This window comes from Arachis stenosperma, chromosome 3 (assembly GCF_014773155.1).
Source record: "Arachis stenosperma cultivar V10309 chromosome 3, arast.V10309.gnm1.PFL2, whole genome shotgun sequence".
In the NCBI taxonomy this organism is placed as follows: Eukaryota; Viridiplantae; Streptophyta; class Magnoliopsida; order Fabales; family Fabaceae; genus Arachis; species Arachis stenosperma.
The window spans coordinates 41,529,996-41,543,707 of NC_080379.1; the positions used below are offsets into that span (position 1 = coordinate 41,529,996).

At 35.7% G+C, this 13,712-nt stretch overlaps 1 protein-coding gene across 5 annotated transcripts in view; it reads right to left on the minus strand.

Moving 5' to 3' along the window:
• LOC130965260 (uncharacterized) overlaps window positions 1-8,557 on the minus strand; it is a 43,755-nt gene extending 35,198 nt beyond the window's left edge. The window contains exons 1-3 of one of the 5 annotated variants that reach the window (XR_009081197.1): window positions 8,066-8,557; window positions 5,648-6,668; window positions 5,029-5,537 (exon numbers count right to left, since the gene is read on the minus strand). Coding sequence is in view for 3 of the 5 variants with exons in the window: in XM_057889998.1 (XP_057745981.1) it covers window positions 6,540-6,668; window positions 8,066-8,392 (456 nt within the window). In the remaining 2 variants the exon portion in view is untranslated. The other 4 variants (XR_009081198.1, XM_057890000.1, XM_057889998.1 and 1 more) reach the window with 4 other exon arrangements.
• Between the last annotated feature and the right edge of the window lie 5,155 nt (window positions 8,558-13,712).

The window sequence follows — 13,712 nt, forward strand, 5'->3', positions numbered from 1 at the left end:
AAACAAAGGTTACAAAGCATGATTAGAGAAGGATAGAGTGATTACCCTATACACTAGAGAGATTAGAGTGATAAACACTACCAGTGAGGGTTCAAAGCTTGAATTTTCATGTCCCCTGCCTTCATAGGCCATTCTCTTGCAATTTTATCTATTTTACTGTATAAGAGTAGAATTAGTGAAATTTGATTTGTAATTGTTTCGAAGAACTTATTTACTTTTGATCAAGTGGGCAAGAATCATATAGTTGCATTTACTTACATATATAGGATTGCATTGCATTTCATGAGTTTCTACATGTTCATACTTGTCTACTTTTTCTCCTTCAATTAAGCATGAGGACATGCTAATGTTTAAGTGTGGGGAGGTTGATAAACTACTATTTTATGATTTATATTGTGTTTAATTGTGTGGTTTTATCATGATCTTTACCCACTTATTCATTAATTTAGCATGCATTTATATTTCCTTCTTGGAATTATTACATGGTTAAAAACTGCTCCCTAGAGACTCTTTATTATGCATTTTAGTTCTCCCTTGTCCCATTCGATGCCGTGATCTATGTGTTAAGTGTTTCAGGCTTTATAGGGCATGGATGAGTTGGAAATTGGAAGGGAAGCTAGCAAAAAATGGAAGGAACACAAGAAATTGAGGAGACAACCAGCGAGAAGCGACGCGGCCGCACGGCTCACGCATTCGCGCGGTAAAGGAGAAATCGCGTCGACGCGGCCGCATGGCTCAAGCGACCATGTGGAAAGGAACTGCATAAGTGACGCAGAGGCGTGGACGACGCGAACGCGTGGCACGAAAAGAACGCGAATGACGCGTCCGCGTGGACGACGCGATCGCGTGACATGCGCGATCTGCACAATTTGCAGAATTCGCTGGGGGCAATTTCGGGCCCGGTTTTGACCCGGTTCTCGGCCCAGAACAGTAGACTAGAGCCAAGGAACATGCAAAAATGGGAAAAAAAAACATTCATTCTACACAGTTTTTAGTTTTTAGATCTATTTTCACTCCTCCTCTAGGTTTTTCTCTTTAGGTTTTAGAATTAATTTTCAATTGGTCTTAGCATTGGAACATTGAGAAGAGTTATTTCCTCATCAAGACTTCGTCATTCTAGTTCGTTCTCTTAACTTGGTTTATTTCTTCCATGTTCTTTGCTTTGTTCAATTTTGTCATTTGAATACTTTTATGATTATTTAATACAAGAATTATTTCTTTCATTTTAATCCATTTTACCTTCCAATAATCATGTCTTCTTTTAATTCCCTTTCATATGTTATAGATTTATTATTTACAATGAGCGAGTAGTTCCCCTCATTTGATGAGGAGTTGATTGAAAGGAACTCTTGAGTTGGAAGGATTGAAGGGGAATTTGTAATTGGGTTAACTGTTGGATTGCTATCTTGTCACTAACACCAATCCCTTTGAACTAAGTGGGTTGCAACTTGTGAACAGATCTATCATTCCAACTTGTTTGACTTTCCTTTACCTAGTAAAGAATAACTAAATAGAACAACCATTAATTATAAATTAATCCTAAAATCACTCCATCAATAATAGAGATTCCAACTAATAAACTCCCAGTCAAGGCTTTTATTTATATTATTCAAATTTCCTCAATTTAATTTTCCATCTACTTAACTCAACTTTTTGGAAACATCTAATTAATAAAATAGCACATTTTCCTGCAACTCGTTGGGAGACGACTTGGGACTCAAACTCCCAGTAATTTTTAATTTAAACTCTCTGTGACATATTTCTAAATTGATAGGCAGATTTTCGGTGAGTTAAGAACTATACTGGCAACGTAATTAATTCAATAATTTTTAATTCACCAACTTCTATGCTCCATCAGACACTTTTTGGTCAACTGCTTGTATCTTTCCCAAGCTTCATAGAGGGTTTCACCATCTTTTTGCTTGAAGGTCTGAACATCCACTCTAAGCTTGCTCAGCTTTTGAAGAGGAAAGAACTTGGCTAAGAAGGCCGTGACCAGCATATCCCAAGAGTCCAGGCTATCTTTAGGTTGTGAGTCCAACCATGTTCTAGCTCTGTCTCTTACAGCATAAGGGAAAAGCATGAGCCTGTAGACTTCAGGATCTACTCCATTAGTCTTAACAGTATCACAGATCTGCAAGAACTCAGTTAAAAACTGATAGGGATCTTTTGATGGAAGTCCATGAAACTTGCAGTTCTGTTGCATTAGAGCAACTAGTTGAGGCTTCAGCTCAAAATTGTTTGCTCCAATGGCAGGGATTGAGATGCTTCTTCCATAAAAGTTGGAAGTAGGTGTAGTGTAATCACCAAGCATCCTCCACCATTGTTATTGGGTTCAGCCATGTCTCTTTCTTTTTCGAGATTCTCTGTAAGGTTTTCTCTGAATTGTTGTGCTTTAGCTTCTCTTAGCTTCTTCTTCAGAGTCCTTTCAGGTTCAGGATCTGCTTCAACAAGAATGTCCTTGTCCTTGCTCCTGCTCATATGAAAAAGAAGAGAACAGAAAGGAAGAGGAATCCTCTATGTCACAGTATAGAGATTCCTTTATATGAGTAGAAGAAGAAGAATATAAGAAGGAGAAGAGAGAAATTCGAACACAGAGAAGAAGAGGGGGTTCGAATTTTTAAGATGAAGAGAAGAGTGTTAGTAATTAAATAAATAAATAGAAGAAGATGAGAGAGAGAGAGAAATTCAAAAATTGTTTTTAGAAAATAGTTAGTGATTTTCGAAAATTGAGATAAGAAATACAATTAAAATTAAAATTTGAAACAATTAGTTGATTAAAAAGAATTTTGAAAAAGGGTGAGGAATTTTCAAAAATTAGAGAGAGAAAAGTAGTTAGGTGGTTTTGAAAAAGATAAGAAACAAACAAAAAGTCAATTAGTTAGTTGAAAAAGATTTGAAAATCAATTTTGAAAAGATAAGAAGTTAGAAAAGATTTTCAAATTGATTTTGAAAAAGATATGATTTAAAAAAGATATTTTGAAAAGATATGATTGAAAAAGATATTTTGGAAAAGATTTGATTTTTAAAATTAAATTTTGATTACTTGACTAACAAGAAACTAAAAGATATGATTCTAGAATTTAAAGATTGAACATTTCTTAACAAGAAAGTAACAAACTTCAAATTTTTGAATCAATCACATTAATTGTTAGTAAATTTTTCGAAATTTTGAAATGAAATTAAGAAAAAGATTTTGAAAATCATTTTTAAAAATTTTCAAAAATAAATAAGAAAAATGAAAAAGATTTGATTTTTGAAAAAGATTTTGAAATGATAAGATTTTTAAAATTGAAATCTTGACTTGACTAACAAGAAACAACTTATTTTTAAAACTTTTTTACTAAGTCAACCCAAAGATTTCGAATTTTTGAGTAAAAGAAGGAAAAGATATTTTTTTATTTTTGAATTTTTAATGAGGAGAGAGAAAAACACAAATATGACCCAAAACATGAAAATTTTGGATCAAAACTAATGATGCATGCAAGAACACTATGAATGTCAAGATAAGCACCAAGAACACTTTGAAGATCAAGATGAACATCAAGACTTATTTTTGAAAAATTTTCAAGACAAGAAAAACATCCAAGACACCATACTTAGAAATTTTTCATGCTTAGACACTATGAATGCAAAAATGCATATGAAAAACAACAAAAGACACAAAACAAGAAAATATGAAGATCAAACAAGAAGACTTACCAAAAACAACTTGAAGATCATGAAGAACACCATGCATGAATTTTTCGAAAAAATGCAAAAATTTTAAAAGCATGCAATTGACACCAACTTAAAAATTGATACTAAACTCAAACAAGAAACACAAAAATATTTTTGGTTTTTAGGATTTTATAATTTTTTTTGTATTGTTTTCGAAAATTATTTTTTTGAAAAACGAAAACAAAGAAAACATTTTTGAAAAATTTTTGAAAACTTTTTGGAAAACAAAATAAGAAGAAAATTACCTAATCTGAGCAATAAGATGGACCGTCAGTTGTCCAAACTCGAACAATCCCCGGCAACGGCGCCAAAAACTTGGTGCACGAAATTGTGATCATCAACAATGGCGCCAAAGACTTGGAGCTCTCAAACGTGAATCACACTTTGTCACAACTTCGCACAACTAACCAGCAAGTGCACTGGGTCGTCCAAGTAATACCTTACGTGAGTAAGGGTCGATCCCACGGAGATTGTTGGTATAAAGCAAGCTATGGTCATCTTGTAAATCTCAGTTAGGCAGATTCAAATGGTTATAATGGTTTTTGAATATAAAATAAATAAAGCATAAAATAAAGGTAGAGATACTTATGTAATTCATTGGTGGAAATTTCAGATAAGTGTATGGAGATGCTTTGTCCCTTCTGAATCTTTGCTTTCCTACTGCCTTCCTCCAATCATTCTTACTCCTTTCCATGGCAAGCTGTATGTAGGGCGTCACCGTTATCAATGGCTACTTCCCATCCTCTCAGTGAAAATAGTCCAAATGCTCTGTCACAGCACGGGTAATCATCTGTCGGTTCTCGATCATGTCGGAATAGAATCCAATGATTCTTTTGCGTCTGTCATTACGCCCAACACTCGCGAGTTTGAAGCTCCTCACAATCATTCAATCCTTGAATCCTACTCGGAATACCACAAACAAGGTTTAGACTTTTCGGATTCTCAAGAATGCTGCCAATGGATTCTAGCTTATACCACGAAGATTCTGATTAAGGAATCCAAGAGATACACGCTCGTTCTAAGGTAGAACGGAAGTGGTTGTCAGTCACGCGTTCATAGGTGAGAATGATGATGAGTGTCACAGATCATCACATTCATCATGTTGAAGTGCAACGAATATCTTAGAATAAGAATAAGCTGAGTTGAATAGAAGAATAATAGTAATTGCATTAATACTCGAGGAACAGCAGAGCTCCACACCTTAATCTATGGTGTGTAGAAACTCCACCGTTGAAAATACATAAGTGATAATGGTCCAGGCATGGCCGAGAGGCCAGCCTCCAAAACGTGATCAATAGTCTCCTAAGATGAACAATCGATTAAAACTGAGACCAAAGATGTCTAATACAATAGTAAAATATCCTATTTATACTAGACTAGTTACTAGGGTTTACAAAAATAAGTCTTAATGCAGAAATCCACTTCTAGGGCCCACTTTGATGTGTGCTTGGGCTGAGCTTGAGCTTTACACGTGCAGAGGCTTCTCTTGGGGTTAAACGCTGAATTGTAACGTGTTTTTGGCGTTTAACTCTGGTTTGTGACGTGTTTCTGGCGCTTTACTTTAGAATGCAGCATGGAACTGGCGTTGAACGCCAATTTGCGTCGTCTTAACTCAAATAAAGTGTAGACTATTATATATTGTTGAAAAGCCCTGGATGTCTACTTTCTAACACAGTTAAGAGCGCGCCATTTGGAGTTTTTTAGCTCCAGAAAATCTATTTCGAGTGCAGGGAGGTCAGAATCCAACAGCATCAGCAGTTCTTTTTCAGCCTGAATTAGATTTTTGTTCAGGTCCCTCAATTTCATTCAGAAAATACCTAAAATCACAAAAAAATACACAAACTCATAGTAAAGTCCAGAAATATGAATTTTTCATAAAAACTAATAAAAACATCCCTAAAAGTAGCTAGATCCTACTAAAAACTACCTAAAAATAATGCCAAAAAGCGTATAAATTATCCGCTCATCAGAATACAATATCAAATGCAACAGACTACTTCCTCGATGCCTTCTTCGAATACAAGGATAGGGTGTATTTTTTCGGAGGTGCAGTCTATATCCGTAAGTTATACGAATGTCCAGACCACTACCAACGTCAGGACCACCGAAATCTGGCATGCTCGCACCACCAGTGTCATACAAACCGGAACCACTCGTCCCTGGAGCACTTGCTCCACCAAGATCATACCAGTGTTGCAAGTCATATCCCAAATCTCCCTCTTTCTGCTGTGCGTATTCACTCAAATCAAACAACTGGGTACGTTGTGGTGCGGAAGGACCGGGTGGATCTACATGACTCGTCGATCGATCAAAGTCGAAGTCACTGGCATGACCTGATGTGGCGCGACGACTACCATACTGTTGAGATGGAACAGGCCCTTCCTGCGGTGGCGTCGGAAATAGATAATCTGTATCTCTCAGGACCTGAGACAAGCTGAGGGTGTCAGATCCACCCAACGAACTAAAGTGACCATCGGCTGGAATTACCAACTGTGGTACGTAGGGCTCAGTAGTGCAGAATGACCTCTCATTGAAAATAACAATAAAGGTACTAGTTAGAACACAAATACATAAAATATAAATAAATATATTTATTTATTAATCACAAAAGAAAAAAATACTTACCCATTGAGGATGATTCAGATATTCAATAATGTGTTCTTCCAGTTTAGTAAAATCACGAACCATTTTTATCAAACCTTTCACAGTATACTTCTTCTTCTCCCACACTTGCTTCTTCACTCTTCTTCCTTCTTCATTTCTTCTTCAGTAACCTTCCTCACTCTCGTTTTACACTACACATTTTTTTACCCTTGGACCTACATGCGTTTTGGTTTTATAAGCGGATTCACCACCCTCCATGGCACGTGTTGCACATGCAGCTTGGGAGGCTGCCAATCGCAACCTGCGATTTGCCGAGTCCAATGCTGGTCAACACCTGCTCCGGTCTGCATGCAGGAGACACCAGCCCACGTTTCAAAATTTGGTTGCCTGCCCTGCCAATCGCAGGTTGCGTTTTGCAGGCACCAACATTTTCTTGATCTTCGTCCCACTCAAAACGTAAGTTATGTTTTATGATTTCTGACAATAACAGATTCACATTTGTGCATAACATGTCATTCATCCATTTTTCAGCATTTCTCTATTTTTACATCCATTTACAAATTAATTTCTGCGAATTTTGTTTGTACATATTTTGCACCACAAATGTCATATACTAAGAAATCATTAATAATTTAACCCGAAGAAATGATGATGTTATTTTTATTTTTTATAATGTCACTTTTTACATTTTTTTGGCATTGTATGTTTGTTTGTATAAACTTGTAAAAAAATAGAGTAGCATTATCAAAATAAAAATGTCATTATCAATTTCATTTGCTATTTAACCTTTAATTTATTACCTTCAATAAAATATATGGTAAAAAAATTTATTAAAATGTAATTATTTATTTGTGCAGGTTTAGTAAAAGAAACTTTAGATGAAATTTAAATTTTATTATTCTATTTTAATTATAGTACTTAATCACATATGAATATACTTATATGTTGTATACTCTTTTATCTATGTGCAAATATTTTATTATATATAGTATAAAATTAAGTCATAGAATCTTATTTTATATATTTTAACATTTTTTTATAATTGATCTGCTATATCAAAAAGATCGCGGAAAATTTAGATTACCTATTTACAAAGTTATATAAAAAAAGATTGCTGAAAAATGTAAATAACCTATTTACAAAGTTATATTTAAAAATAATTAATTAAAATGTTATTTAATTAGAGGTAAAAACTTAGGTATAATTATTTGTATGTGAAATTGCCAGATGAGAATCGTTCGATGACAATTTAATTAAATTTATCAAATTATTTAATAATTCTTAATTATTAATTTTACGTGAAAACAATTGCATATAAATTTTTATCTAAATTAAAATTAAAAAAAAATTAATGAATTACATAAAAACATGTCACTTACAAATGATTTGATACGTACTCAGTGATCCCCTGTTATAACAAGATGACCTCCTTTCTCAGCCCTCTTTAGTTTTAACTTGTATAGTTCTAAATTTCTAATGTTTCATAACAATTATGAAAAGAGAAAATGAGAAATAGTATTTTTCCTGATTTGAGAGATGTTATTTAGTATTTACAATACAATATAGTTTATTTCAATGTTTCTTAACAAGAATAATATTAGCATTCATTTAAAAAAGTTTTTTTTTTTCGACAGATAAACCGAAGGTCACACTTTCAATTTGCTATAGAAATATATAACTACCCATCGGCGGCGGCTTCAGGAGCCACGGCGTTCAAATCAAAATCATCACTCACTCTTACCTCTCGGCTGCCGGTGCTCTTGTTAACGGCGGAAGCGTCATCTTCACGCCCGTCGACGTCGTCCAGCGCGTCCTCGGTTTGCTCGAGGAGCTCCCTCCTCCATTCCCTGCCACCCTTCCCTTTCTGGTCGAAGTAATCGACGGCCACCTTCATCCTTCTCAGTATGGCGAAGAACTCCTCCACCTCTTCATCCGTGGGAGCTGCCTCGGCGTCCTCTCCTTGCTCCTCCCCCTTCTTCAGCTTCTTGATTCTGGCAGAGTCCTCTCCTTCTCTTGCCTCCTCCACGGCAAGCCTCTTCCTGGCGGTGTTCTGCACTTCCATAACCATATCCAAGGGAAGAGAGGGAGGGGAGGGGAAGGGGGGGGGGGGGAGCGAGGAGCGAAATTCAGATCCACAAATAGCAAGAAGGGCGTGGAATATATATGGTCTTGTGGAAAACTGGAAAAGTGACGATGACACTGGTTGCAGTGTTTTTGTTGAGAAATTACTTCATTGACATTCCAATATTCCATTGGAATTTTTTCCTATTTCAACTTTATTTGCATATATACTGGGTGCCCTTCTTTCAGAGGAGTAGAAAGAAAGGAATGATAATTTAATATATTAAAATTAAATTCCTAAATTAATCGTATATTTAATATATAAATATTTAATTAATTATATTATATCTACATTAAAATTAATTATCAAAATTAGTTATTAATATAAATTATATATTTAAATATAAATATATTAAAATAAATTGAATTATATATATTTATACACAAATATATTAGTAATTAATTTTAATAACAAATTTTAGTATACAAATAGTATTTTTAATACTTAATATACAAAGGAATGATTTCTTATTTATAAATATTTAATAAATAAAGGAATGATTTTTATATTTTAATATATTAAAATTGAACTCTTAAATTTTTATCCACTTAAATATTTTGACAACAGATATTACATTAAATGAGTTAGAATTAACATTTGAATGACAATTTAATTAAGGATTTTTTTTTAAATGACATATATATCTTTCTAAGGATATTTTAAGTGAAAAGTTTTGATGAAAATATAAAATAAATATTAATTTTAAATTTTATATATTAAATATATTACAAAAATAAAATTTTTGTTTTTATTTTTCTAACCAATTTTTTTACTATTGACGAAAACTTATATATAACTTGAAAAAAAGAAAGAATATAATTTATTAAGATTTTATATGAAAGTGGAAGATATGGTACATATGGTTAGATGACTTTGACAAGAGGGCGGATGTGCCGTTGGATTGGTCGTTAGAGACTAATATGAATGCTGATGTCAAGGACGGATGTTCCAATTGCGTCAGCACCAATGCGGGTGATGCACTGCTTGCTTTGTTTTGCAATGGGAAGGAATAGGAGTGTAACTATAGAAATCCAAACGATAATTAATTTTGTTCGAATATTAAATTATTGAATGATTGAATCACTGCTTCAACCGTTGGTTTATTAATGAAATCGATTAATTTAATTATAATTAAATATTTATATAAAAGTATTTTATTTTGTTTATAATAAATATTTCTTACTTTATTTTTGTATTAAATTTATTATTATTTCTGAATTTCAATAATTCATTAATTAGATTATTTTTATAATATACATTAAGTATTTATTAAAAAATATATTATATGATCATAGAAAAATATATTGTTATTAATTAAGAATATTTTAATTTATAAATATTTAATAAAATTTAATATTTATTTTACAAATTATGTATAATTATTAGGACAATTTACTAAAATAAACAAACTGTGTGAAATGTTTACCCAAATACATAAAATGGAATCTTGGTACTTGAATGTGCAAAATGAATTATATGTAATCCGTGGGAGGTTAGCACGGTTTAGGTTTTCTACGTAAACCGTGGGAGGTTCTAACGGTTTTAGAACATTGCATTGCATGTATAAACCGTGGTAGGTTACCACGGTTTATGAAGAAAATGATATGAGTATAAAACCCAGTAACCTACCGCGGTTTATGAACAAGTTTGCATAAGCATAAACCCTTGTAACCTCCCACGGTTTATGCGTTGTAGTATATAAATATGTAATCCGCTGAAGGCTTTCACGGTTCATTTGCTTCACCAAAAAATTTTGAAAGTTGTTGTGTTGAGAGGAGCTTTTGGAAAAGCTTTGAAGGTTTGAAGGAGGAATCCGATGGAGCCAGTGGAGTCTGAGGATCGCTTGTACCGACTAAATGTTGTTGCTCACGTGGCAGGATACCTCGATGAAGAGGTAAGTTATTATTATTAACATTGTTATTAATATTGTTAGTAATGTTATTTATATAAATGTTGACATTATGAGCGTTATTATTTGTAAAATTAATTTTTTATGTGTTTATTTAAATCGTTATTCTGATTAATATTATTTATATAAATATTGATATTGTTATGGTTATTGTTAATATAAATATAATTGTTTATATAGAAATTGATATAATTATGGTTATGGTTAGTAAGAATAATTTTTTGTTTATTCTTATTGTTATTTCTACAAATATTATTTATATAAATATTGATATTGTTAGGATTATTATTGGTAAAATATATTTTCTTATGTTTATCTTTATTGTTATTCTGATTAGACTTATTTATATAAATATTAATATTATTATTGTTATTGTTAGTAGAAATATTACTCGTAGGTTAGAAATTGGTATGACCATGGTTATTGTTAGTAGAATTTAATTTTATTATTTTTATTGTTATTCTAGTAATTTTTTATAAGTTATTTTTGATGGTTTTAGTGATGGATGTATGTTGAAGGTTTTTTTTATCCACATTTTGCAGCCTGCTAGGGTTATTAGCGGCGTCAGAAGACAACAGAATATGCCGTTACACGATCGGATTATACCCTATCTGGAGACAGCGGGGTTGTATCATTTGGCTAGGCTTAACAGTCAGTGGTTCTGGGTCGATGAGCCTCTCCTCAGCGCATTTATTGAGCGGTGGCGTCCTGAGACGCACACCTTCCACATGCCTTTTGGGGAGTGCAGTATTACTTTGCAAGATGTGGCATATCAGCTTGGTTTGCCGATCGATGGTGAGCCCGTTAGTGGGTGTCTGACCGAGTTTGAGAATCTGATGGAACACGGTAGGCCAGCATGGGTGTGGTTCCGGGAGTTGTTTGGGGAGTTACCTCCACAGAGTAAAGTTAAGCAAATGACAGTGTGCTACACATGGTTCCATGAGAGGTTCCGGGTTCTCCCAGCAGATGCTAGTGATGAGACCGTGCGTGTATACGCTCGTGCCTATATTCTGATGCTGTTGTCCTCTCAGCTGTTTGCGGACAAGAATGCAAACAGGGTCCACCTTCGGTGGTTGCCTTATTTGGCATCGTTGGACGACTTGGGTAGATATAGCTGGGGCTCGGCTGCGCTGGCCTGGTTGTATAGATGTCTTTGTCGTGGAACAAACAGAAACGTTGTTAACCTGGCTGGGCCGCTTCAGCTTCTACAGTCTTGGATTTTCTGGAGGTTTCCCACTCTTAGGCCGAGTGGATTTGATAGATTTGGGTTTCCTCTTGCTTCCAGGTTTGGTTTTATATTTTCAGTTCTTTAATTATTCAACATCATGTGTTATTCTTCATTTTGACATCATTTGAATGAAATTCGTAGGTGGGCCACGTTTATGCCGAGAAACGATGGAGGGGCCCAAAGATTAGCTTCTGCACGCCTTTTGTTGGATCGATTGCGTGTCCATGATGTGAGTTATTTAGATATTGATCTTACTTGCATTGGTTTATGCTAAATTTTCTGTTCTAACGACATTCTAACTGTTTTGCTACAGTTTGTGTGGGAGCCTTATTCTTCTGTCGAGGTTGCTGCTGTTATTCATCCCGAGATACTAGTTGAGGAGCACCGTAGGCTTTGGACTGCCCTCACTAGCCTAATATATTTTGCGGCGATTGAGTGGCATCAGGTAGATAGGGTGCTACCACAGTTCGGCGGTGTTCAGCATCTCCCTCAGCCGGCTCTGAACATAGATTGGTTACATGCAAAGGATGGCAGGGGTGGTGACCGCTGGTTCCCCACATATTACCGGGAGTGGCATCAGTATTGGGACTCTCGGGTTCAGTCAGTCATATGGGTTGATCGAGTCCCTGACCCCGGTCCATCATCAGAGTACCTGGATTGGTGGTGCCGTGTGGCGCACAGATTCCTATCCCCGGATGTTGCATTCCAAGATCCGAGGCCGATTTTGTTGTCTGAGGAGGCACGTCACAGAGGGTTGTCACAGGCTCCTCCCAGGGTGCACGTTTACGACAGACCAGATAACAGGCGAGTCGATCGCCGTCGCCGCATAGGCACCCGGACCACGGATCGAGAGTGGCGGGAGTTCGCCCACCGTTTGGAGGAGGACCTCCCTGGACCTGAGCATGGGGATGCAGTGGAGTATCGTGTTCCTAGACGTAGAGGCAGACGTCAGCCTGGTGGTTATGGTCGTGCAGGGGGTCGAGGTCCAGGACCATCCGTTGAGGATGATGGGACTCAGCACGTTGTTGGTGAGGATGTAGGTGTTTCAGCGTCAGCTATGGATCAGCCGACGTTCGATGTGGGTAGTAGCTCTCAGCTCTTTGCGAACGTGGCCCCACATGCATTTGCTGAGTTTACTACGGCGGCTGTCGGGATGGAGGTCGATGATCCCGTTACTCAGTCAGAGTTCTACATGGATATAGCAGACATGCTCAGGGATGACGATGGTACCCATTATAGGCCACAGATGGCTGATGACCTTGCCCAGGTCGCTGATCAGCATCCACGGATTGACGACGTTCAGGGTCAGCTGCCTGTTGACCTGAACCAGCCTGCAACATCCCCGTCTGACCCCTGGTTCACCTTAGGAGGGACACCTGCTTCCGCATTTAGCGCTGTTCCCCCACAGCCATCAGCACCAGCGGCAGATCAGAGGCCGAGGCGAGTTAGACGTCCTACATTGTGTGGCACCGGAGGTCACCTCCTTGGTCAGTTTGACGATGATGATAGTGACACCATTGAGGATTCTGATTAGTTATGTCATATTTTCATGTCCAGTATGAACTTTGTCAGTTTATTTACTTAGCATCTTAGTGAGACGTCTTATCTTTATGGTTTTGTATAATGTTATGTTTATTTGTACTTGGTAGATAATGTTATGTTTATTTGTACTTGGTAGATAAACCGGTTTGGACTTCTATGATAACCAGCATTTCATTCAGAATTATCATGCGCATTTTTAATGAACAAAAGTAAATCAGTTCAAACATCTAAAATAAACGCAATTTACTAATACGAAATTAGCGCATTAAAATAACATGTTGGCAGTCATGGACTTAACCAACCATACATGGCTAAAAAAAACTAAAACCACATAGACCATATCATAAACGCAATTTACTAATACGAAATTAGCGCATTAAAATAACATGTTGGCAGTCATGGACTTAACCAACCATACATGGCTAAAAAAAACTAAAACCACATAGACCACATCATAAACGCAATTTACTAATACGAAATTAGCGCATTAAAATAACATGTTGGCAGTCATGGACTTAACCAACCATACATGGCTAAAAAAAACTAAAACCACATAGACCACATCATAAACGGCATGATCTCTAGGC